The sequence below is a fragment of the Lithobates pipiens genome, unplaced genomic scaffold, assembly GCF_037356315.1.
Source record: "Lithobates pipiens isolate NorthernLeopardFrog02 unplaced genomic scaffold, aLitPip1_a1.2 Scaffold_8, whole genome shotgun sequence".
NCBI classification, from domain to species: Eukaryota; Metazoa; Chordata; class Amphibia; order Anura; family Ranidae; genus Lithobates; species Lithobates pipiens.
In genome coordinates, this window is record NW_027507903.1 from 179,594,031 (window position 1) to 179,616,668 (window position 22,638).

The following is a 22,638-nucleotide window of genomic DNA, read 5'->3' on the forward strand; positions in this document are numbered from 1 at the left end:
TGTTGAAGTCATAATTGTCTTTTGTACATCTTCCATTTTATGAATAATTTGTCTGTGTTTACATAAGCTGATAAGTCAGCATGCCAACAATTAAGCTAGAGGGCCATTCTGGCCACAGGAGTGTACAGCCAGTACTCTATAAATCTGTCTTATCAATCATTTTTCATTACAAAATGACTATTCATTGTGAAAAACAAAGCTTCTTAGCTATTATATTCTCCACATTGGAGTTTCGTCTCTATAGCCAGGACTACCTCCACCTAAGCGTGTGGAGGTTCCAGGTTAAAGGTGATAGCAGGTATGGTAAGTGATCAAAAGAGAGGAAATTATAAAGGGAATTTGTAAGTTCTGCATATAATTGTATTCTATTTTGTATGTATTGTAGTCTGCCTATGTTACTCCCCTTGTTACCATTGTAATATTAATGTTATACCTACATAATCATGTGCATAAAACCTTCAATTATGTCATAATAAAGCATAACAGTTATTTGGAAAGATGCGGAGTGTATCTTTTGTATCTATTCCCTACTGCAGTAGTTGTTATTTATTTGAAACCACTAATCAATATGAGGATAGGAGTTGCCTATCTATAAAATTCCATGTCAGTAAATCAACCCCATTGGCTGCATGTTTGGGGTCGTTGTCTTGCTGCAGAATAAATTTGTGGTCAATCGCATACAATGGGTAAAAAAAAAAGAATCATCCTCCCCTCCTTTAAAATGATTACATTTGTTGAGTTGCAGCCTGAATTGAAGACAGACACAATTTTTTGTTTTATCCAGCTGTATTTACTGAGTGCAACTTATTTTTATTTTTTTCTGACATGTTGGTGTTATATCTTTCACTTGGATGTTATAAGTTGCACTGACGGCTACAGCGCAGACCTCAATTTCTGGGAGGCTGTCATAGGACGTCCTCCCCTGTGCACTCTCCCTGCGCATGCCTTGCAGGGTGTGCGGGGAGCGCGATGTGATCACCGAGTAAGGGGCCAGTCCCGGCCCCTTACAATGTGATCAGCTGTCAGCCAATGACAGCTGATCACATAATGTAAACAAAAGCTTGGTAATCGTTTTTTTCTCTCCTCACGCTGACAGAGTGAGGAGAAAAAAAAGCCGATCACTTGCTTATGTAAAAGGGACATCGGTCCTGAAGAGGAAGGAACAGAGGCACCTCATCTGTGCCAATCAGTACCCCCCTGCCAGTGCCCACAGTGCCACATATCAATACCCACAAGTGCCATCTATCAATGCTCACTAGTGCCACCTATCAATGCTCACCAGTGGTGCCAATGAGTGCCATCTATCAGTGTAAGCAATCAGTGCCCATTATTGCCATCCATCAGTGCCTATCACTGCCTCCTATCGGTGCCCATTACTGCTGCCTCATCAGCACACATCAATGAAGGAGAAAAATTACCTGAAGTGCCTGGTATGGAATTTCGGGGGACCCCCATGCATTTTTTTTTCTAACATTTTTTTTCCATAATGCTAATGACCTGTGTGCATTGCAGTGCAAATAGCCTTAAAAAAACCCATAGAAGACATACAACATTAGAATCCTACTATAGCTTGTAGTCGAAATATTCGACCAGGAATGTATGATTCCAGCATCATAAGTGAGTTTCGCTGCTCCGTTGAATCCTCTTACATTTGACAGACACCATAAGCCTAAAATGACAGATTCAACCGTAATTCATTTGGATTTTTGGAATGCAATTTTTTAACAAAAAACAAAATAAATAAAAACGAATTTCGGGAGTAACTAAATAAAATAATTTTTTGGACAAAAACAAAATATTTCAGTCTGCACATGTCTAGCATATTGTGGATAGTATAGACAAGTGAAGTCAGAAGAACATGGAGCATCCTTAAACGATTTCAGGGACTCAAAGGACTTCCAAGGTATTATTCTCAGAAATACTACTACAACTTTTAAGGTAGGATGTTGGGGAGGGATCGGAGGAAGGTATGCTCTGCAGTGAATAGTCAGAATGTACAGATGGGGTGAAGTTGGGGAGGAAGGGGGCCACAAACTAGATGACGTTAAAACAAATGCTTCTAAGGCTAGCAGGCATGCCGAACCTAAAAGAAATCAAAAAGGTGCGTGGGGGGGGGGGGGGCGCTTGTGAGCAGCGATCCAAGATGGCCGAGCGGTAATCTTGCTCCTCAACCACCGGTCACATCGGCCGTTTTCTTGCCATGCCGTGGAGTCCTTTTTGCCCTCCCTGTCCACCCTACACCTCGGCAACCTCTTCCAGCACTGATGGGGAGAAAAACCGACGCTACACGCGCCACCAACAGCACGCTAAATAGCCATGAAGATAAGGTCTCTCCACAAACGGACTCGCCTGAAGCCCCAGCCTTGAGCTTGGAGCTCCTCCTGCCCCTGCTATCAGGTGAGGCGGACCTGTTCTCAGATGCAGTCAGGCAGGGGGATCTTTACCACCGCAGCCTCCCCCACTGAGAGACGCTGAGCTACTGGGGTGCTGTAAGTCCATGCTGCAGAGTTGTCTGCAGCAACCACCAAGCTTCCAACCCATCTCACAAAAGATATCCGTGAGCTGGGGAGCTGCACTAATGAACTAGAAGACAAGATGGATGCGGCCATTACTGTTATAGAAAATCATGAGCAAGATTTGTCTGACCTCAAACAAGAGCTGAAATCAACCTTGCTGCGGCTTGAGGATTTTGAAAATCACGCTCGCCGTAGGGACCTCCGCTTGCGGGGTATCCTTAAGATCATTACTGATCTTACCTCCACCGCGATGGTGCTATTTCAGGAATTGGTGCCCGCCATCTCTATTGATCGAGTTTGATTGCATCCATTGGGCCCTGGGGCCAAAGAGACAGGTGGGTCCCCCAAGGGACATCATCAAGTTTACATATTATCGCACAAACGAAACCCTCCTGATGGCGGCCAGAAACAAACCGGAGCTGTGCTTCAAAGGACACCACTACAAGCTTTTCTCTGACCTTTCCCAAATCACTCTCCAGAAGAGGCATCAGATAAAGCCATTCACTACAGCCCTGCTGAACCACATTGAATATGCCTGGGGCTTTCCTTTTCGGCTGTCCTTTGACTTCAAGAACAAAAGCTACTCTGTTAGCACCCCTGAAGAGGCCCAGACAACACTGCAAGCCTTACATCTTCTTCCCCCTGGAGGTACTAGCAATGGCCCAACACAGCTCCCAAACCAGCCTGACCACCTTTGGGAGAAATCTTCTGCCTGCAAGAGATCCCGCCGCCGCTATGCTTCCCGGTCACTCAAGCTCCTCCTGAAAGTCCTACTGGTTCCTGCTCTGGAGTTTGACCTCCTGACCCTGCCATCTCTCTTTGTGGGTCTGACTGTGTGGCCATCTTCCAGTCAACCCGTTGTCATTGGGTTTCTCCTCTACCCTTGGTTGCTGTGTCCCATAATTTTTTTTCTTATGCCCCGGATGACTTCAGCAATATGGGCTGCATCTTCTTAAGACTCCTCCTGAGTGACTGTGTTGACTTACTCGGTCCCCTGGGGAGCATCTTACCCTTACCAAAGATGCCTAGTCCATGGATACTGGCTATGTCTACTGCGCTGGAAATGGCACCTGAGCAAGTTACTGTTGCATGGTTGAATTCTTTTTTTTTCAATTCTTTTACCCATAGATTACTGTGGAACTTTTTTATAGTGTCCCTAATTGTGCCTACAGGCCCTTACCTTAGCTGGAGGTCTCCTCCCCTTAGTTTCATGGCAGTATTGTTGACCCCTATTTTACATGGCCTCCCCCGGAGGCCCACTATGGGTTAATGACGTGAAGTTTATTGTTCTATTGTTCACTTGATATATAAGACTGAACTGCTGTGCCACTGTTTTCTACATGTTAATGCCATCCTAGATTGACCCTTATGCCGTGTACACATGACCGGACTTTTTGAAAGCAAAGATCTGACGGAACAAATCCGGCAGACAATTCGATCGTGTGTGGGCTCCATCTGACTTTTGCTGTTCAAAAATCTGACGGACTTTAGAAATAGAACATGTTTCAAATTTTTTCGCCAGAACTCCGCCGGACCCAGTTCCTATTGAGAAATCCGCTTGTGTGCATGCTAGTCCGACAGACAAAAACTGACACTAAGGCAGCTATTGGCTACTGGCTATGAACTTCCTTATTCTAGTCTGGTCGTACGTCATCACGTTCGAATCCATCGGACTTTGGTGTGATTGTGTGTGGCCAAGTCCGTTCATTCGGAAAATCCGTCGGAACTCTGCCGAAAGTCCGTTGGAAAGAGTGTCGGACCTAGTCCGTCAAAAAGTCAGCTCGTGTGTACGCGGCATTAGGCTGGCCTCCCCTGGTCCCTTTCATGCTGGTGGCGGTGTGAAGGCCTGCCCTTCTCTTTATATGCCATCTTTTGCACATTATGCTCCGCTACATCATCTTCATTGGTCTCTAGGGTCCTGCAGTTGACCGTGTGTGTGTGTGTGTGTGTGGGGTTGGGGTTGGAGTCTGAGTTGTGTCCCCCCCCCCCCCAACTTTCCTCAGAGAGTTTATTGTTTGAATTTATAGTTCATGATCTGCTGACCTATGTGGCTCCCCTTCTTGAGAATATGATGTGTGTCCCCTTTTTTTTGCGTTTTAGGATGCCTTATCCCCACCTACGGTACAAATTTCCTCCCGCTCTCTTCCCTTCCCCTCTCCCCCTCTTTTGCAGGTTGCACTGAATTCTGGCTTCCTGCTACTTCTAGTACCTTTTTCTCTTATCTCCATGGGAGCTATAATAGGTGTTATGTTTGCACCCGAGTGTCCGGTGGGGTAGTTACTCCTCTGAACATCCCTCACTGCTGGGATGTATTCCACCTGTTTGGTGGTCCCTTCTTGTTGCTACTATTTGTTCTTTTCTCTCCATTCGTCTCTTCCCTTTTCTTCCTCCCACCCTTTTTCTGTTCTCTCCTTGGGTCCCAGGGCCCATCGGAAAGTCAGCCAATCACCATCAAGGGAATCTGTTGAACCTTTCTGTGTTGACAAGCACTTTCACTCATCCGCACTATGGCCACTCCTAAGCTGAAAATACACTCACAAAACATCCATGGCTTTAATTCACCCATCAAGCAATCCAAAGTGTTCCATCAAAAATCTCAACGAGTGGATATAATATGCCTACAGGAGACCAGAAGGGCCTACTCCTTTTTATGGGTAACTCTTATATCACCCTCAACTCGACCTTAGACAGACTAAATGCTCAGGGGTCTACCCCCTCTCACGGGGCTCAGACGTGTGCAGTCCTGCAAACCTTTAGTTTAATAGATGTCTGGAGGGAACTCCACCCTACGGACCGTGATTTTACCTATTACTCCAAACCCCATGACAGTTTTGTAGGATTGACGTTTTCGTGCAGATACATCACCTTCCACTGGTCCGTAAAATCTCTATTCTTTCCTCACCATGGTTGGATCATGACCCCTTGGTCTTTCTTGTTTCTCTCTGGGTATGGCTAAGCACCCTTTTTTATGGCGAATTAATGAGTCCCTACTGTCCACCCAGGCTACGTAGCTACAAATCCAATCTTTCATACAAACGTATTTTGTTGACATTGGCTTGGTCGCTTCAGCTGTGTCCCTGTGGGAAGCCCATAAGATTACAGTTTGGGGTCATATCATTCAACCTGCTTCCGCGCATAAACGAGTCAGAGAACGTTGCATCACACATCCCACGGCTGCACATAAAAAAGCTTGGCGACAGAGCTTGACCTTCTCTCCACCTCCCGAGCCGAAAACTTCCTACGGTGGTCTAAGCACAGGTACTATACCTGAGCAGATAAACCAAGTCCTATGCTGGCCAAGAAACTGAATTTGGTGGGGAAACCGTATAAGCCTGTTCTGCTCCGGGCGAGAACTGGGGGTCTTACCATATAGATTCTCTGAGTTTCTTTTCTCTCTTTACACTAAACCAGGTCCTTTACAGCAAGCGGAACAATTCTTTTGGGACCTAAATCTTCCTTCACTTCCTGGTGGCGCACATGATGCTCTCAACGTAAACATCTCAGAAGCTGAAGTCCTCCGGGCAATCAAGTCCCTTAAGCCCTCTAAGGCTTCCGGGCCCAGACACCTTCTCCGGTCTTTACTATAAGACATTCCCTGCGTTGTTAGCGCCTCACCTTGCTAACTACTTCCACGCTCTAAACCAGGGCTCCTTGCCTTCTCCTGATGCTTTAAGGGCCCACATTGAAATTATCCCTAATAATGTCGGCAAGGTGGTTCATCTTATTCATCTCATGCAGCATCGGAAAATTCCGGGCTTCCTTCTCTCCCTAGATATTTATAAACCCTTTGACACTTTGTCGTGGGAATACTTGCAATTTGTGCTCTCTCTGGGTTTTGGGGAAGCCTTGCTGACTTGGATACAGGCTCTATACTTGGCCCCTACAGCTTTGGTCAAATGTGCAGGGCACTTTTTAGCACCCTTCTCTATCCATAGGGGCATGAGGCAGGTGTGCCACCTTTCCCCAGCTTTGTTCCTCCTGGCTTTGGAACCCTTAGCACTTGCACTTTGTGCAGACCAGAACGTGATAGGAATCCCCTATGCAGGTCATGTTCAAGTTAAGCCTTTTTGCTGACAACGCTACTCTAACCTTGATTAATCCCCTTACTACCCTCCCCAACTTGTTATGCCTCGACACATTTCTTGTCCATTTCAGGCCTTCCTATTAACTTAAGAGAAATCTGTAGCTCTAAATGTTTCCCTGGACCCTGGCATGGTAGCACGCCTGCAGTCCAACTTCCCTTTTCGTTGGACAACCACATACATTGAATATCTGGGAATCTGGCTGACTCCCACTTACTCTTCTCTGTGAATTGCTATTCCCTACTGAGATTCTTGACCACTCTGCAGACTTGGCAATTTCCACACCTGTCCTGGTTGGATCGAATCCATTCTGTTAAGATGACGGTCTTACCAAAATGTCTGTACTTTTACCGCACCCTACCAGTACAGGTCCCTCCACGTTTTCTCCGCCTACTCTGGAGCAGGATTATGCGCTTTACCTGGGCTAATAAAGGCCCTAGAATTTCTAAGGCCAACATTTTTACACATAAATTGCAAGGCGGTTTGGGTGTTCCCCATGTCTCTAGGTACTATCTGGCATCTCAGATCTCCCAATTATCACTACTCCATGCTTCCTCCAATGTTCCTCTATGGGTGCTTCTGGAGCTCCCTAATTGTGCCCCTCTTTCTTTGCAAGTGCTTCTTTGGCTCCCCCAGAAACTTCGGCCAACTTAATTAAGCCCTCTCATGTTACATAGCTTAAAGTTGTGGGACTCAGATACTCAAGCTCCCTTATGTCTCCTTTCCTACCCCTGCTGCCTATTACAAATAACCCATTATTCCCCCCATGTCTCGACCAACCCCAGGTGTTCACTTGGTGGACCTCACGGGGCCTTACCCAGGTAAGCTGTCTACTGACTACATGTACTCCACCAACGTGGTCTGCATTCTGCGAATCCCGTGACGCTCCCCAGGCAGAATTCTTCCGCTTTCAGCAATGGATAGCTACGCTCCGATGTACTTCCTCCTACCCGTTCCAGACATCTGCTTTTGAACATATCTGTCTTTAGACCCCGGGCTCCCCAGGACTTATCTCCACCCTCTATGCAGCTTTGAATAGTCGAACATCTCTCCCCTCACTCTGTCCCTGTGGGAGCGGGATTTGGGACATGGGATCGATCTGGCGGACTGGAGCAGGGCCTGGTCTTCTGTAGCTAAATGTTCCTTTAATACTGCTATCTTGGAGGCAGCATACAAAGTGCTATTGGGTTCCAGCACGTATTGCCCATGCCAATCCAACCTCTAGTGATTGCTGCTTCCAGGGATGCGACCATTGTGGGGATGTAATTCACACCTGGTGGGCCTGCCCGTGAATAGTGGGTTTCTGGTCCAGAGTGTTTGGCCTGTTTTCTCTGTTACATTTAAATGTCTGTAAAGAGGCCAAATTTGCACTATTACATTGCCCCATACCAGGTTTGTTTGCTTGTCAACAGAAATTGGCAACCTATCTGTTCATAGCGGCAGGAGTATTTATTTATGTGCATAAAAGACGCCAAGCGGTTTTTCCCTTTTATGAAGTGAAAAACCGCTTGACGTCCATGATGGTCAACGAACAAATGTCTATTATACTCAAAGACATGCATGCCAAGTTCCTCAACGTTTGGGAGCCATGGCTGACATATGCTTTGCCCAAACTCCCTCTGGCTAGTATAGATTGGCTCTGACTGGTTTCCTAGATGGCCCCCGGGTCCCACTTTCCTTTTCCCTTCTCTCCCTTCCCCGCTCTCTAATTCTCCCTGTTGTTCTTTTACTGAGGCTCTTAGCCCTTTTTTGATTGCTAACAGAGACTCCAGAGAATCTTAATGCCGAGTTAATGCACTTTGTCCTAGTTATTCCTGCACTTATGGGGGTTACCCCAAACTATGTATGTTGCACTCAGGATTTCTGTGACTATTAACCACTTGACAACTGGGCACTTAAACACCCCTCGTGACCAGACCAATTTTCAGCTTTCGGTGCTCTCGCACTTTGAATGACAATTACTCAGTCATGCAACACTGTACCCAAATGAATTTTTTGTCCTTTTTTTCCCACAAATAGAGCTTTCACCTCTGGGTTTTTTTTTTTTTGCGCTATAAATGAAAAAAGACCGAAAATTTTGAAAAAAAACACATTTTTCATTGTTTCTGTGATTCAATTTTACAAATTATTTTTTTTCATGAATTTTGGCCACAATTTATACTGCTACATATCTTTGGTAAAAATAACCCAAATTAGTGGATATTATTTGGTCTTTGTAAAAGTTAGAGAGTCCACAAGCTGTGGTGCAAATCATACAAAATTGATCACATCTTATGTACTGGTGGCCTATCTCATTTCTTGAGACCCGAACAAGCCAGGAAAGTACAAATACCCCCCAAATGACCCCTTTTTGGAAAGTGGACATTCCAAGGTATTTAGTAAGAGGCATGTGAGCTTTTTGGTGTTATTTTTTCCCCACAATTCTTTGCAAAATGAAGATTTTTTTATTTTATTTATTTTTACAAAATTGTCATTGTAATAGGTTATTTCTCTCACGTGGCATGTGTACACCACAGATGATGCCTCAAAATAAATTCTGCTACTCCTCCTGAGTATTACGATACCACGTGTGGGACTTTTCCATAGCCTGGCCACTTAGAGAGGCCCAACATACAGGGAGAATTGTCACGTGTTCTAGCAGCATAAATTACACATCTAACTTGTTGACTATTACACTTTTGAAGGCCCTGGAGCACCAGGACAGTGACACTGATGACAGATAGCACTGATACGTGCCACCGATGACACGTGACACTGATGTGGCACTTATGACAGATGCCACTAATACGTGGCACTGATGACACGTGACACTGACAGATGGCACTAATATGTGGCACTGATGACACATGGCTCTAATACGTGGCACTGATGACAGATGGCACTGTGTGAGGAGGGAGAGCCGCCGATGAGAGATGATCTCATATGTTTACATATGAGATAATTTCTCAGTGCGCACGCCGATCGCACTGTGATTGGCCTTTTAGAGCGATCTGTGACCTGCTGTGTCCAGGGGACAAGGCCAGCACAGAACTTGCCCGATGCGCGCTCGCGGGAGCCGCATTGCGTAAGTAAACAGGAGGCCGTCCAGGGACGGCCTCCAGGCTATTGGTGTCCGCTCTGCATCCGTCTTTCGGCTATAGAGCGGATGCCTAGTGGTTAATTAGGAGGCTACCCTCCTCAGTTTCTGTTGTATTTCCTTTTGTTGTTTTTGTCTCTATCATGCCAATGCTAGCCCCTGCGTTGTCACTATTTCTGCAATAAAACTTATTGAACCAGAAAAAGGTGTGTCAAGATAAAATGTACAAAATTAAAAGATGTGCACAAATGCTAGAAGTCTAATTAATTAAATGGAAGAACTAAAAATTCCCTTACATGAGGATTTTGAATTTGTGGGAATATCAGAAACATGGTTTGAAAACTAATTTGACTGGCTTTTAGCTGTCCATGGGTACTGCCTGTATTGGAAAGCCAGAGTGGGTAGAAGAGGAGGAGGGGTATATTTTATGTGAAGAGCGATTATATAGTGAATAGGAGGAATGACACTTAATAAAGTTGGTGAGGACGTAGTGTCTTTGTCGTTGGAGCTTCCAGGAAGCTAAAAAAACAGTAATTAGTTGTGGGTGTATGCTACAAGCCCCCTAACAGTAAGGTGGAGGAGGAGACCAATCTATTTTCACAGTCAGAGATGGCGGGGAGGTAGGGTGATGTTATAATCATAGGGGAATTCAATTATCCTGATATTGACTGAGCATTGATGGAACTGATCGCTCAACTAAGTGACACCATTTATTAAACGTAAAACAGAACAATATATTGAGTCAAATGGTGGAAGCCACAACTAGAGAAAGCTTTGCTGGACCTACTAATTACAAATAACACTGAGCTGATTGTAGATGTGGACGTAAGGGTTAATTTAAGTAACAGTGATCAGACTAATTACCTTTGCCAAAAATTATAGGAAAAGGGCACGGACAAGAACAATACATTTTAATAGAGCCAGCTCTAATATCTTGGCCAACACATTTTGAAGCAGAATCTCTTCATCAGAGCCAACTTTTGCAGCTGTGGAAAAGCCATAGTCACTGTATTATGATACAGCTTCAATGATATCTAAATCATATTAGAATAGTCAATGGAAAGTGCAGTTGTATCTTAACCACATGCCGATTGGGCCATAGCCGAAAGACAGCTACAGCTTATTCTGGGTGGACGTCCCAGAATCTTGCTCCTGCACGCCCCCTGGGGCGCGCACCCGGGAACATCCATGACCGGACCCGGCACACCACGGATCACGGTAAACGGGCTCTGATCGCGGCCGTTTACCACGTGATCGTTCCGTCAAATGACAGAGCGATCACTTGTAAACAAACCGGTGTCACGTCATGACGCCAGTTCCTCCCTCCCCTCTCTGTACCGATAGGTACAGTGAGAGGGGAGAGGTGTAGAGATGGCAGCAGCGCTGTGCGCTGGATGTGAAGTGCCCACAGCGCTGCTCAATGCCAATCCTCTGCCCATACTCTGCCAATACTCTGCAACACTGCAATAATCTGCCAATACTCCCCAATAAATTTTTTACCACATTTTCAGTCTTTTTTGATTAATAGCGCAAAAAATCAAAAACTGAGCGGTGATTAAATACCACCAAAAGAAAGCTCTATTTGTGTGAAAAAAGGACACCATTTTCATATAGGTACAGTGTTGCATGACTGAGTAATTGTCATTCAACGTGTGAGCACCAAAAGCTGAAAATTGGTCTGGTTAGGAAGGGGGTTTAAGTGCCCAGTGGTCAAGTGGTTAAATGCAAAAGTACAAAACGTAACTTCTATGAAATAAAATGAACAAAGGCAGGGTTTACTTTCTTTATTAAAAATAAAATAAAAATAAAGTGTAAATATATTAAAGCATATCTTATTTGAGATTTTCTCCAAAGATCTTACATTCTCAAAACTTTTAGGTTGAGTTCACACTTGGGCACACAGAGGCTCACAGCAGGAGTCAGTTGCGTCTCCATTCACCGTTTCAGGTCCGATTTCAGCTTGAATTTGGACCTGAAACGGACCAATACACACACAGGGCTCCTGTGCGATTTGTGCTGGAGCCGCTGTGGAGATGTGTTAACCAGGTCCATAGAGAGCTGGTCACAATCTCCTGCTTTATAAATGTGGGGAAACCTGCATCCAATTTATAATAATGTGAACCCAGCCTTACTGGAAATTCTATATATAAAGAAATTAAGTAAATGGCATAAGTATGTCATACATAGAAAAAAACATGTACACAGTATAACATCTGTATGAAATTAGGCTGACAGCAAACAAAAAAAACTGTACATATGTACAAGTACACATACAATTGTTCTTTTTAGAATGCAAAAAAAAAAAAAAACGTAGTCAGTGGGTTATATGCTTAACACATCCACAAGCATTGTTGTTTCCACATGTGAAATTTGTTTCAAAAGGTTCCCTTTAAATTTTTGGAACTCCCATTAAGGATCCAAATAAATAAAATACCAACATACATTGCAAATGCATAACGTGTGATTTGTATTATATATGCATCTAAATTGCACTGAAAACAATCAAATATTAGCTACTTTTCAAAAACTCATTAGGGAAACAAACAGGTTATTCTGTGAAAGTGTTAGCGTCCATTCACACTCGTGCGATTTGTCATGTAACTTTGATGTCCAAAGTTGCAAGACAAAATTGCACACCAATCTTTTCAATTGCACCCATTCAAATCAGTGCAACTTAAAGTTGCAGCAACTTTGCAAAGGTGCCTGCACTACTTTGGTGTGACTTTTGATCTGACTTTGATTTATAGAATGTAAAATCGTGCAACTTTGAGGAAGCGGTAATGTGGAAGGAACCTTGTTAGTTTCAAATTGCACGTATGGTTAATTTTTTTTAGTACATCAATTTTCTACAAAGATATCAATGAGTGAGTTTGGTTTCCACATCTGTTCTGCAATCTGCGTTTCTTCATGTTACAATGATCCTTATATTTATAAAGATGATACAGAAAACCGAATACACGGAGCAATGAGCAGCATTTACTGTGTTAAAAAAAGAGAGAGAAAGCCAATTAGTTTTCTTGCATAGCATAAACCCATATGCAGGTGAATAAAAATGATAACACTTAAAACATTTCAAGTGCTAGGTAACAAATGCTATTTTCATACATGAACACATGATTTATTCACATTTACGTATACATATTATATGTGAATAATATATGATAGAGCGTAAAGTATATGCTCATTTTTGGATAAAGCGGGGAAAGGTTAGAACACCTGTTGTCTTTTTACTGCTATCTAGGACTCCATAAGGGCTCATTCACACTTTCGACAGCCCTTGCCATCCCTCTGAAATGTAGTGTATCAATTTTCAGAGGGTGTTTGACATGTGGCTGGGAGGTGAGATCTTGCTTCTTACCTTGCTGCACTACCATGCAGGTACTGCTGGAATGACTCATATTTAGTGACAATATTGCCTGCTGAATGCAACAGGGGTATCAATCTTGAAGCAAAGTATTGGGCTGCACCATGTGTGCAGCCCCATATGGCTGCCTTTACTAGTTACGGGGGTGGTAAAATTGCAGCTCAGCTGCCCATTTCTGTGGCTCCTGAGGGTGAACTAGGTCTTGGAGATTTTACCTCACTTTCAGCATGTTCAGCACAGTCAAATACACACATTTAGTAGAATGAGGAAGTTTAGGCCAACTGTAAATTTTTTATTGCCATCTGTGCCCCTGTTGTCAATTCTCCCTCACATCTTAGTGAAGCTTTTATTGTGACTCTCCTACAGAGCACTAAATAGCAGTAAAAATATGACAGTTTTTTCATATTGATTAGTTTGTTAGTAATATGAATTAAAATTGCCACAGCCGTGAAGTAGAACATCGCAGCTACAGCATGTGTACGGCCCCATCTAGCTGTAATGTTGGACTTTAGGTGTGTAGCTGCCTATTTTTATTGCCCCACAGCCACCCGTATGAAAAGAGCCCTGAGTCTGTGGATGGGAGAACTGTCCATGAAAAATCCAACGGTTGGGTTCAGCTATGTGTCTGCCTTTGACAGTGCCCAGAAGTCTCCATTGTTGAGTATCGATTCTCTTCAATTCTAATAGGAGTTTGTCATATTTCAATTTGTCAGTAAAAAAATTAGACAGTCACGCCACATGAAGTCCAATGCATTTTTAATCTGCATCAAAAATGCATGGGCAGTAGTTACCATGGATTCCAATGACCCAAGTTCATGCCAGTGCAGTGCGTTCCAGTGCAATCAAAAAAAAAAAAAAAAAAGTACAACATGCTACATTTTCTCTGTATGGAATGCATCTGTAACATGGCAACAAGCATCATAAACACAGGGGAATGTGTTTTTGCCTGTAATTTCTGTGGGATATCAGAAGCTGTCAGCTGCTGGTGTCCTAACAACCAGTGACTCACTACTCTTGAGGGGGCAAAAAAAAGAAAAAAATCACTGGCAAAAAAAATAAAAAATAATGAAACTTTGGCACCAAAAAAAAAAAAAAAAAAAAAAAAAAAAAAAGGGAAAAACATGCACTGGAACCCATTGAAAACACAAACATGCATTTAGAAACGCTAAGGGCCGGTTCACACAGGGGGCGACACGAGGCGACACGACTTGCCGTGCCGCGATCTGACAAGTCGCCCCCGTTCTGTACAATGGAACCGTTCTAAGAGGAGCGACTCGAGTCGCTCCGTCTTAGAAAAAAGGTTCCTGTACTACTTTTGGGCGACCTCGGGGCGACTTGCATTGACTTCTATACAGAAGTCATTTGCAAGTCGCCGCTGAGGTCGCGGCGAGGCAAGTCGTGTCGCCTCGCATCGCCCCCAGTGTGAACCGGCCCTAATGGATATCGAAAGCGTGGTGTGAACTAACGCCTAAAAAAAGTTGTGGGGGTTGGCAACATTGCTGACATAGGAGGGGTTTCTAAAGCCTAGAAGTGCATATCTGCAATGTGAGATCTCTATGGCATATCCCACTCCTAATATTTTAATGAAATTTGGTGTGTACTTTTCAGGGCCTGCTGGAAAGGAAGTTATACTGTAAAAAAGGATGTACAGTGTCTTATTACTCATTCTACTGCCTCCTGATCCTTCTCTTCCTGCTTCACTGCCTGTGTGTGAAGATCTATGCACGTCCACCCCTTCTGATGTCTCTGGTTTTCCCTGTCTGTGCTGCTGCTATCTACTAATCTGTGCCTGCCCCCCCCCCCCCCACCTCTCCTGTTGCTTCCAGATCTACCAAAGCTGGGTATACACTAATAGAATTGCATTCAACATATTTAGTTGAATGTTCTAAGGACATTTTTCCAATCATTAGTGGGGTCAAATTGATGTTAGTTTTCAATCACAGTTAAAAGAAAATTTGAAGAACCAGGATGTAAAATGTTTCCGAATGTACGACTTTCTAACAGTATATGTGATTTTTGTTTGGTAAGGTTTATTCCAAAATTGAATGTTAAAGCGGAGGTCCACCCTAAAATGGACCTTCCGCTCATCGGATTCCTCCCCCCCTCCGGCGCCACAATTGGCACCTTTCAGGGGGGAGGGGGGTGCAGTTACCTGGATAATCCAGGTAACTGCACCCACTTCCGGGCTAGCTCTCTGCGGAAAGGGGCGTACATTACGCCCCTTTGCGCAAGTGCCCGCCCCCTTCCGCAAGTGCCCCGCTGCCTGCTGGGAAACACACAGATCCCAGAGGCAGCGGGGACCGTCCTCATTGCGCAGCGCGGCTCGCGCATGCACAGTAGGGAACCGGGAAATGAAGCCGAAAGGCTCCATTTCCTGATTCCCATACCCAAGATGGCGGCGGCAGCACTCGAGTGTCGATCTAGAGATCGGCTTCGGGTGCAGACATCGCGGGCGCGCTGGACAGGTAAGTGTCACTATTTTAAAAATCAGCAGCTGCAGTATTTGTAGCTGCTGACTTTAAAAAAAAAAAAAAAAAAACGCGGAGTCCCGGTGGACTCCCGCTTTAAAAGCTAACAAAATCTTGAACTACTTTCAAACGGCATTTAAATGCTCTGATATTTTTTGTACACATTTTTGTTCGAAATTCTACTAGTGTATTGAATGAATGAAATACTTGTATAGCGCACAATGCGAACTGAATCGCCTCTAGGCGCTGTGGCGAGCTTTGATCATCTGCTAAAAGAGGAAGGTCTTGAGTTTTTTCCTAAAAGCCAGGTGATTTTCTTCCTGGCGGATGTTGATTGGTAGAGCATTCCATAGCCGAGGCCCTTGGACAGCGAATCTCCGATCACCCTTGAATTTATACTGGGCTTTGGGCACGAGGAGGAGGTTTTTGTTGGCTGATCGAAGACTGCGGTTTGGTGTGTAATGATTTATTTTCTCCATTAGGTATTGCGGAGCTTCTCTATGCACGCATTTGTAGGTGAGGCACAGGGTCTTGAACGTGATCCCATTTTTTACGGTTAGCCAATGTAAGCTCCTCAGTGAAGGAGAGATGGATTCCCAGTTTTTTTTTCCTGTTATCAGCCTTGCCGCCGTGTTTTGGATCAGTTGTAATCGCGCAAGTTGATATTGTGGTAATCCTATGTAAAGCGAGTTTGCGTAGTCCAGTCGTGAATTAATGATTGTTCCAACTACCACTGCTTTGTCTTTGGGATAAAAGGGATGAGTCTGCGAAGCATGCACAGCAGATGGTGAGATCGACTGACTACAGATCCTATTTGCGCATCCATTGACATTTGTGCGTCTAAAATAACCCCGAGACTCTTCGCTTTGGTCTTTGGGGAGATAGTCTGCCCAAAGACGGTTGGTGGAGACCAGGAGGTTTTGGTTGCGGGCTTATGATTTGGGTGTAAGATAAGAAGCTCTGTCTTTGATTCGTTCAGCTGGAGGGAGTTGGTGGTCATCCAGTCCTCTATTGATTTGAGGCAGTTTTCAAGTTGTTGTTGGTGATCTTTTTTTCCATTGATCCGGAAATAAAGTTGCGTGTCGTCAGCGTAAGAGTGGAAGCAGAGATCTGAGCATCTGATGATTTGAAGGAGTGGGCGAATGTAAATGTTGAAGAGAACGGGTGACAACGGAGAGCCTTGAGGGACTCCGCAGGTGACTGCCCGAGTTTCGGAGAGGAATTTTCCTAGTTTCACTGTCTGTGACCGATTTCCTAGGAAGGACGCGAACCATTGGAGATCTATGTCTTGGACTCCGGCTACTTCTGTGAGGTGGACGAGTAGAGTATTGTGATCTACTGTATCAAGTATTAAGTTGGGACATACCACACCAAGGTACACTGAGGATTGAGGCATGATATATCAGTCTTGAAATGATCACCTGTGGAAAGCACACAAGTTATACTAGTGACTAGTCCTTACCATATATCCCTGACTGAAACATTGGACTGGATTTTCCAATTAGTGGAGGCTGCCATTGCTGATTTCACCTTTTGAGAATCCTAGGCCTCTATTCTGATGCTTTGCATTTTAATGCTAGCTAAATATCTCATTTCTAAATAGCTCCATTTTCCCTGGGATGCCCTGTGCAGTTTCCATGGGCGGCAGCAGATATTAGCCTAATGCGATCTGTTAGTGATTTCATGGACCACTTTGCATACATTGAGAGTGTACCCTATAGCATCAATATGCCATGTAGTTGATTATTTCTATACTACCTACTTTTGCATCTTACATTTTAGAACTGATATACCCCTACCTTGAAAGAAATTGTCTTCTGAAACATGATGGGATATGCTTTTTAGGTGTACTTTTGATCAGCAGGGTATTTGCAATATTTAAGATTTATTCTGTGCAAAATTTTTAAACGTTTTATTTGACCTGTGGGTCTTTTTATGACTTTTTGTAATAAAGATAGTAATTTTTTTTCTATGCAATGTATCCGTGATTCTGCCTTAGATTTCCCATGGGGGGTTCTTTTCTCTTTTGTATACAATTGCAGAATGCTGGTACTGGGTCTGTGACTTAATGAACTGAAGTCAGATAAGCAGGCATTCAGCACCATTATACTATGTAAAGTACAGAAAACATAGTAATGCATGCATACTGCCTCTAGTCCAAAAGCAAATGCTTTCATGCAGACCAGTGACTTTAAAAAAATAAGAATTATGATGAATGGGACATATTTCCCTAATGTAAGCTAGTTGAAAGTTCATAGCCCTCATAGAGTTGCCTAGTCAAATAGTACTAACGAAAGGACTTTGCAGATCTCAACTCAGCTTTAAATGGCTAATACAGAACAAATTTGCAAGGAAATGGCTTTATCAGGAGAAAAACTAGATTTCTCTCATAAAAAGGTATCTACAATTTGTTAGGTTATGTTCTCACTATAACACAAATGGCATCAGTACACCACATAAAGATTTACTGCATATATTAACTTACCTCCAATTACAGGTCTAGAGACAACCCCCGTGCTTTTTCTGCCAGCTCTTGTCTAATTTCATTGTGTTTCTTAAGGTGTTGAACCTCATGTGGGAGGTTTGTGTCCCACACAGAAAGAAAAGATTGTATTTCTACAGCAAAATATAAGAAAAATGGTTTATTGCAAAAATCAATATGAATTAAAATATACGCATTAAAAAAAAAAGATATAAAAATATGCACACACCAACACACAAAATACCTTTTTGTGGTGTGCAGCGGCACCCCAAAATGAGTACAACATTTTTAACACTTCCTTTATCTGGAAAAAATAAAAAGTTACAAAGCATTGTTATGAAGATTTAGAGACTCACTAAAGCTGCAATATAACAGCAGATCTGGCTGCCTGACTGGAGTAAAAGATAACTGGATCTATATCAGTTACATAGTTGGTAAGGTTGAGTAAAGACACCACTCCATCCAGTTCAACTTGTGTGGGTGTATGCATGTATGTGTTTGTGTCACTACAATTTCCAATATCTTGCATTCACTCAGATACCCATCTAAAATATTTTGTTTTGAATGTGGCTGACTAAAGGGTGAGAGAAAGCGTTGTTCCTACTTCTGTCTCCTCTCCCCTGACAGAACCGGGATTTGTGTGTTTACACAAACAGATCCCAGTTCTCGCTCTCTCACGAGCGATTGCGGATGCCCGGCAGTCATCACGCCCTCGGGGCAAATGCTCTGGGGACACGCTGCGCGCGCCGGCTGTGGTGTTTTAAAGAGCTACGATGGCTAACGCAGCAGTACTAACCTGCGGCAGTATTAATGCACCGGCTGGTCGGGAAGGGGTTAAAGAAAAACCCCATCCCATCCAACTGAATTGAATGGCCATGTGTCTTCTTAAGCAACCTGAGACAGAATAGTTTTCTCCCTATGCTAGAGGGAACTTAGTACACTACCGTTACAATCTAGAAGCCTGGTGCCCAAAAAAGACTGTATTATACAACAGACTGAATAAGTGGTCAAACAATAATCCCAGCTGAGGATCCGCTGTAAACTCTCACATCCAAAGCTGTGGGGAGGTTTGGGATTTCCAGATTCCATTAAATACTATCAGGCCACTAGCTATGCTAGAGATCAGGACTGGTCCAGACACTAAAAAACCAGTGGATTGCTCTAAAAAAGTAGTAGAGAGACACCCCTTCCATGCTTGCCCTTGCTATCACAAACCCACACTACATCTGACAAAATCCACCCCACCACTATTGGTTGCATTTTCACGTGCTCATATTCCTCTGCTTTACATGAGGACCTTTGACCCCAGTTCTGGGGAACTCCGACTAGTATGCAAGCATAAGTGATAAGCAATTTATAAAAAAAAAATCCCCCAGGAACACAAATTCTTTCCCTCTCCGATTTTCACAGCTTATCCAACTCTTCTTTTTCCATATTTCAAGCCCCTTTTGAAATTGTATGTACTGGAGAGGGCACACTCCTTATTTCACACTTGCTACTTCTTGACAAGACCCTCCAAACATTATTGCTTGCCCTTCTTATTCACGTGGGAAAGAGAAACTGAAGCCGCGTACACACGGGCGGACTGTCTGGCCAACTTAGTCCGTCAGACAATCCGACGGACAGTCCGTCATACTTTCGAATGAACGGACTTGACCACACACACCACTTTTTGAGCGGACTAATACGGCGTACTAAGTCCGCCATACTATCCGCCCTACTTTTGAAATGAACGGACTCGCCCACACACGCGGAGGAAAGTCCGCTCATTTCGAGCGCGTCTCCAGGTAGGCGGGGCCCACGAAGGAGACGTCGATGGCCCCGCCGCCTGGTATGGACTTAAAGGGGAACCCCAACGCCGAAAAAAATCAGCGTGCCCCCCCCCCCCCCCAAGTCCACAACAGACCCTTGTCCGAGCACGCTACCCGGCCGGCCAGGAAAGGGGGGCGAGCGAGCGCCCCCCCTCCTGAGCCGTACCAGGCCGCGTGCTCTCAACATGGGGGAGTGCCTTGGGGAAGGGGGGGCCGCGTGGCCCCCCCACCCCAAGGCACCTTGTCCCCATGTTGATGAGGACAAGAGCCTCTTCCCGACAATCCCGGCCGTTGGTTGTCGGGGTCTGCGGGCGGGGGGCTTATCGGAATCCGGGAGCCCCCTTTAATAAGGGGGCCCCAGGATACCGGCCCCCCACCCTATGTGAATGAGTATGGGGTACAATGTACCCCTACCCATTCACCTGTAAAATAAAAGTACCAAAAAAAACACAACACACAAGATAAAATACTTTATTGCACAGCTCCGGGGGTCTTCCGTCTTCGGGGGTCTTCTCGCCGGACTCCTCCGCTATCTTCTTGTAGCTCTTTTGCTAGCGGAGGAGTCCGGCTTTCTTCCTCGCCGCCGGCCTCTTCTCCCGACTTCGGGGGTCTTGTCCCCCTCTTCGGTTCTTCTGCCGGGCCATCGCGCCTTCTTATAGCTCTTTTACAGGCGGAGCCCGGTCTTCTGTCGCCGCCGCCTTCCGTTCTTCTTCTTCTTCTCCAGGAGATGTTGCCTCGACGATCTCTTCGGCCGGAATGCCAGGGACGCACTGCGCGGCCACTTATATAGGGACAAGGGGCGGTGTCACATGGCTTTATGTCACATGGGTTGGTGTCACATGGTGACCCCGCCCCCTTACGATGTCATAGTCCCCATGTGACATCAACCCATGTGACCAACCCATGTGACATAAAGCCATGTGACACCGCCCCTTGTCCCTATATAAGTGGCTGCGCAGTGCGTCCCTGGCATTCCGGCCAGAGAGATCGTCGAGGCAACATCTCCTGGAGAAGAAGAAGAAGAAGAAGAACGGAAGGCGGCGGCGACAGAAGACCGGGCCACCGCCTGTAAAAGAGCTATAAGAAGGCGCGGTGGCCCGGCAGAAGAACCGAAGAGGGGGACAAGACCCCCGAAGTCGGGAGAAGAGGCCGGCGGCGAGGAAGAAAGCCGGACTCCTCCGCTAGCAAAAGAGCTACAAGAAGATAGCGGAGGAGTCCGGCGAGAAGACCCCCTAAGACGGAAGACCCCCGGAGCTGTGCAATAAAGTATTTTATCTCGTGTGTTGTGTTTTTTTTGGTACTTTTATTTTACAGGTGAATGGGTAGGGGTACATTGTACCCCATACTCATTCACATAGGGTGGGGGGCCGGTATCCGGGGGCCCCCTTATTAAAGGGGGCTCCCGGATTCCGATAAGCCCCCTGCCCGCAGACCCCGACAACCAACGGCCAGGGTTGTCGGGAAGAGGCCCTTGTCCTCATCAACATGGGGACAAGGTGCCTTGGGGTGGGGGGGCCGCGCGGCCCCCCTTCCCCAAGGCACCCCCCCCATGTTGAGGGCATGCGGCCTGGTACAGCTCAGGAGGGGGGGGCGCTCGCTCGCCCCCCTTTCCTGGCCGGCCGGGTAGCGTGCTCGGACAAGGGTCTGTTGTGGACTTGGGGGGGGGGGCCCACGCCGTTTTTTTCGGCGTTGGGGTTCCCCTTTAAGTCCATACCAGGCGGCGGGGCCAGCGACGTCTCCTTCGCGGGCCCCGGATACCCTCTCGAAATGAGCGGACTTTTCTCCGGGCAGGAAAAGTCCGCTCATTTCAAAAGTACGGCGGACTGGCATACACACGGGCGGATTGTCCGCCGAAATGCGAGTACGACGGACAGTATTTCGAACATTCCGAAATACTTAGTCTGCCGTACTGCGCGCTGAAAAAGTCCGCTGAAGCCCACACACGAGCAGACTGTCCGCTGAAATGTGTTTCGGCGGACTAAGTAGGCCATACAGTCCGCCCGTGTGTACGCGGCATAACACTTGCTTCTCACCAGAGAAAAAAAATAATTTACTTTGCGCATCACTCCCCTATCTCCAGGAGACTCCAGGAAACTGTATATAAAATTTGAAAACAGTAGTACGGGGTTCCCATTGTGTAAAAAAAAGGAATAAAGGGTATGATGCTTCATATCTTTTGGGAATGAACTTTTCTGAGCCAGGATGTGGATCTTACCAGTAAACTAACAAATGTGAACCTGGGTGTTGATCTTGTTGCCTATCTCCTTTATGCTAACAACCTTCCTAAAAACAGAAATAGGCGCTCCATGTTACTCTACATATTTAAGTGCAGCCAAGGCCTGTATCTAACTTTTCTGGAGACAAGAGGCCAATATATCACCAATGGCAACATATCTGTTATCATGCCCGTTTTCTTTGGTCATACCTGATCATACTCTTTTGGTCTTTGTTATCATTTTGACATCATAACACCTGCATTTTTCATAAAGAATTTACAAAAAAAAAACTGTCACCTGGAAAAATGTGCATGTGTGATGGGCTTCCCCCAAGTTCTGCACTGAAATATAGGCCAGCTAACAAGTGAATGTTTTGAAGTGAATATCTGGAGACAAAATTGGGATTTTTTGGCTTACCTTGAAAATGCATTTCTTGGAGTATCACAGGACACAAAAGAATAAATTAACACGATTACTTGTCTTATGCTACCACCTCCAGGTGAATAGACACTGGCCCAAAAAAAAGACAGTAACCACTGTTCATGCATAACTCCTCCCAGCTCAGCAAAACCTTGGTTTTGTAGCAAACAATTATGAAGACAAGCAAGAGGGGAGGGATCTCT

General features: G+C 45.1%; 1 protein-coding gene across 2 annotated transcripts in view; it reads right to left on the reverse strand.

Moving 5' to 3' along the window:
- Positions 1-11,443: 11,443 nt before the first annotated feature.
- Positions 11,444-22,638, reverse strand: part of LRRK2 (leucine rich repeat kinase 2) — a 474,491-nt gene continuing 463,296 nt past the window's right edge. For both annotated transcript variants that reach the window (XM_077468371.1, XM_077468370.1), the window contains 3 exons: positions 18,233-18,292; positions 17,992-18,122; positions 11,444-12,653 (listed from right to left, as the gene is read on the reverse strand). In XM_077468371.1, coding sequence (XP_077324497.1) covers positions 17,998-18,122; positions 18,233-18,292 — 185 coding nt within the window. In that variant the 3' untranslated portion in view covers positions 11,444-12,653; positions 17,992-17,997. The remainder of the gene's footprint in view (positions 12,654-17,991; positions 18,123-18,232; positions 18,293-22,638) is intronic.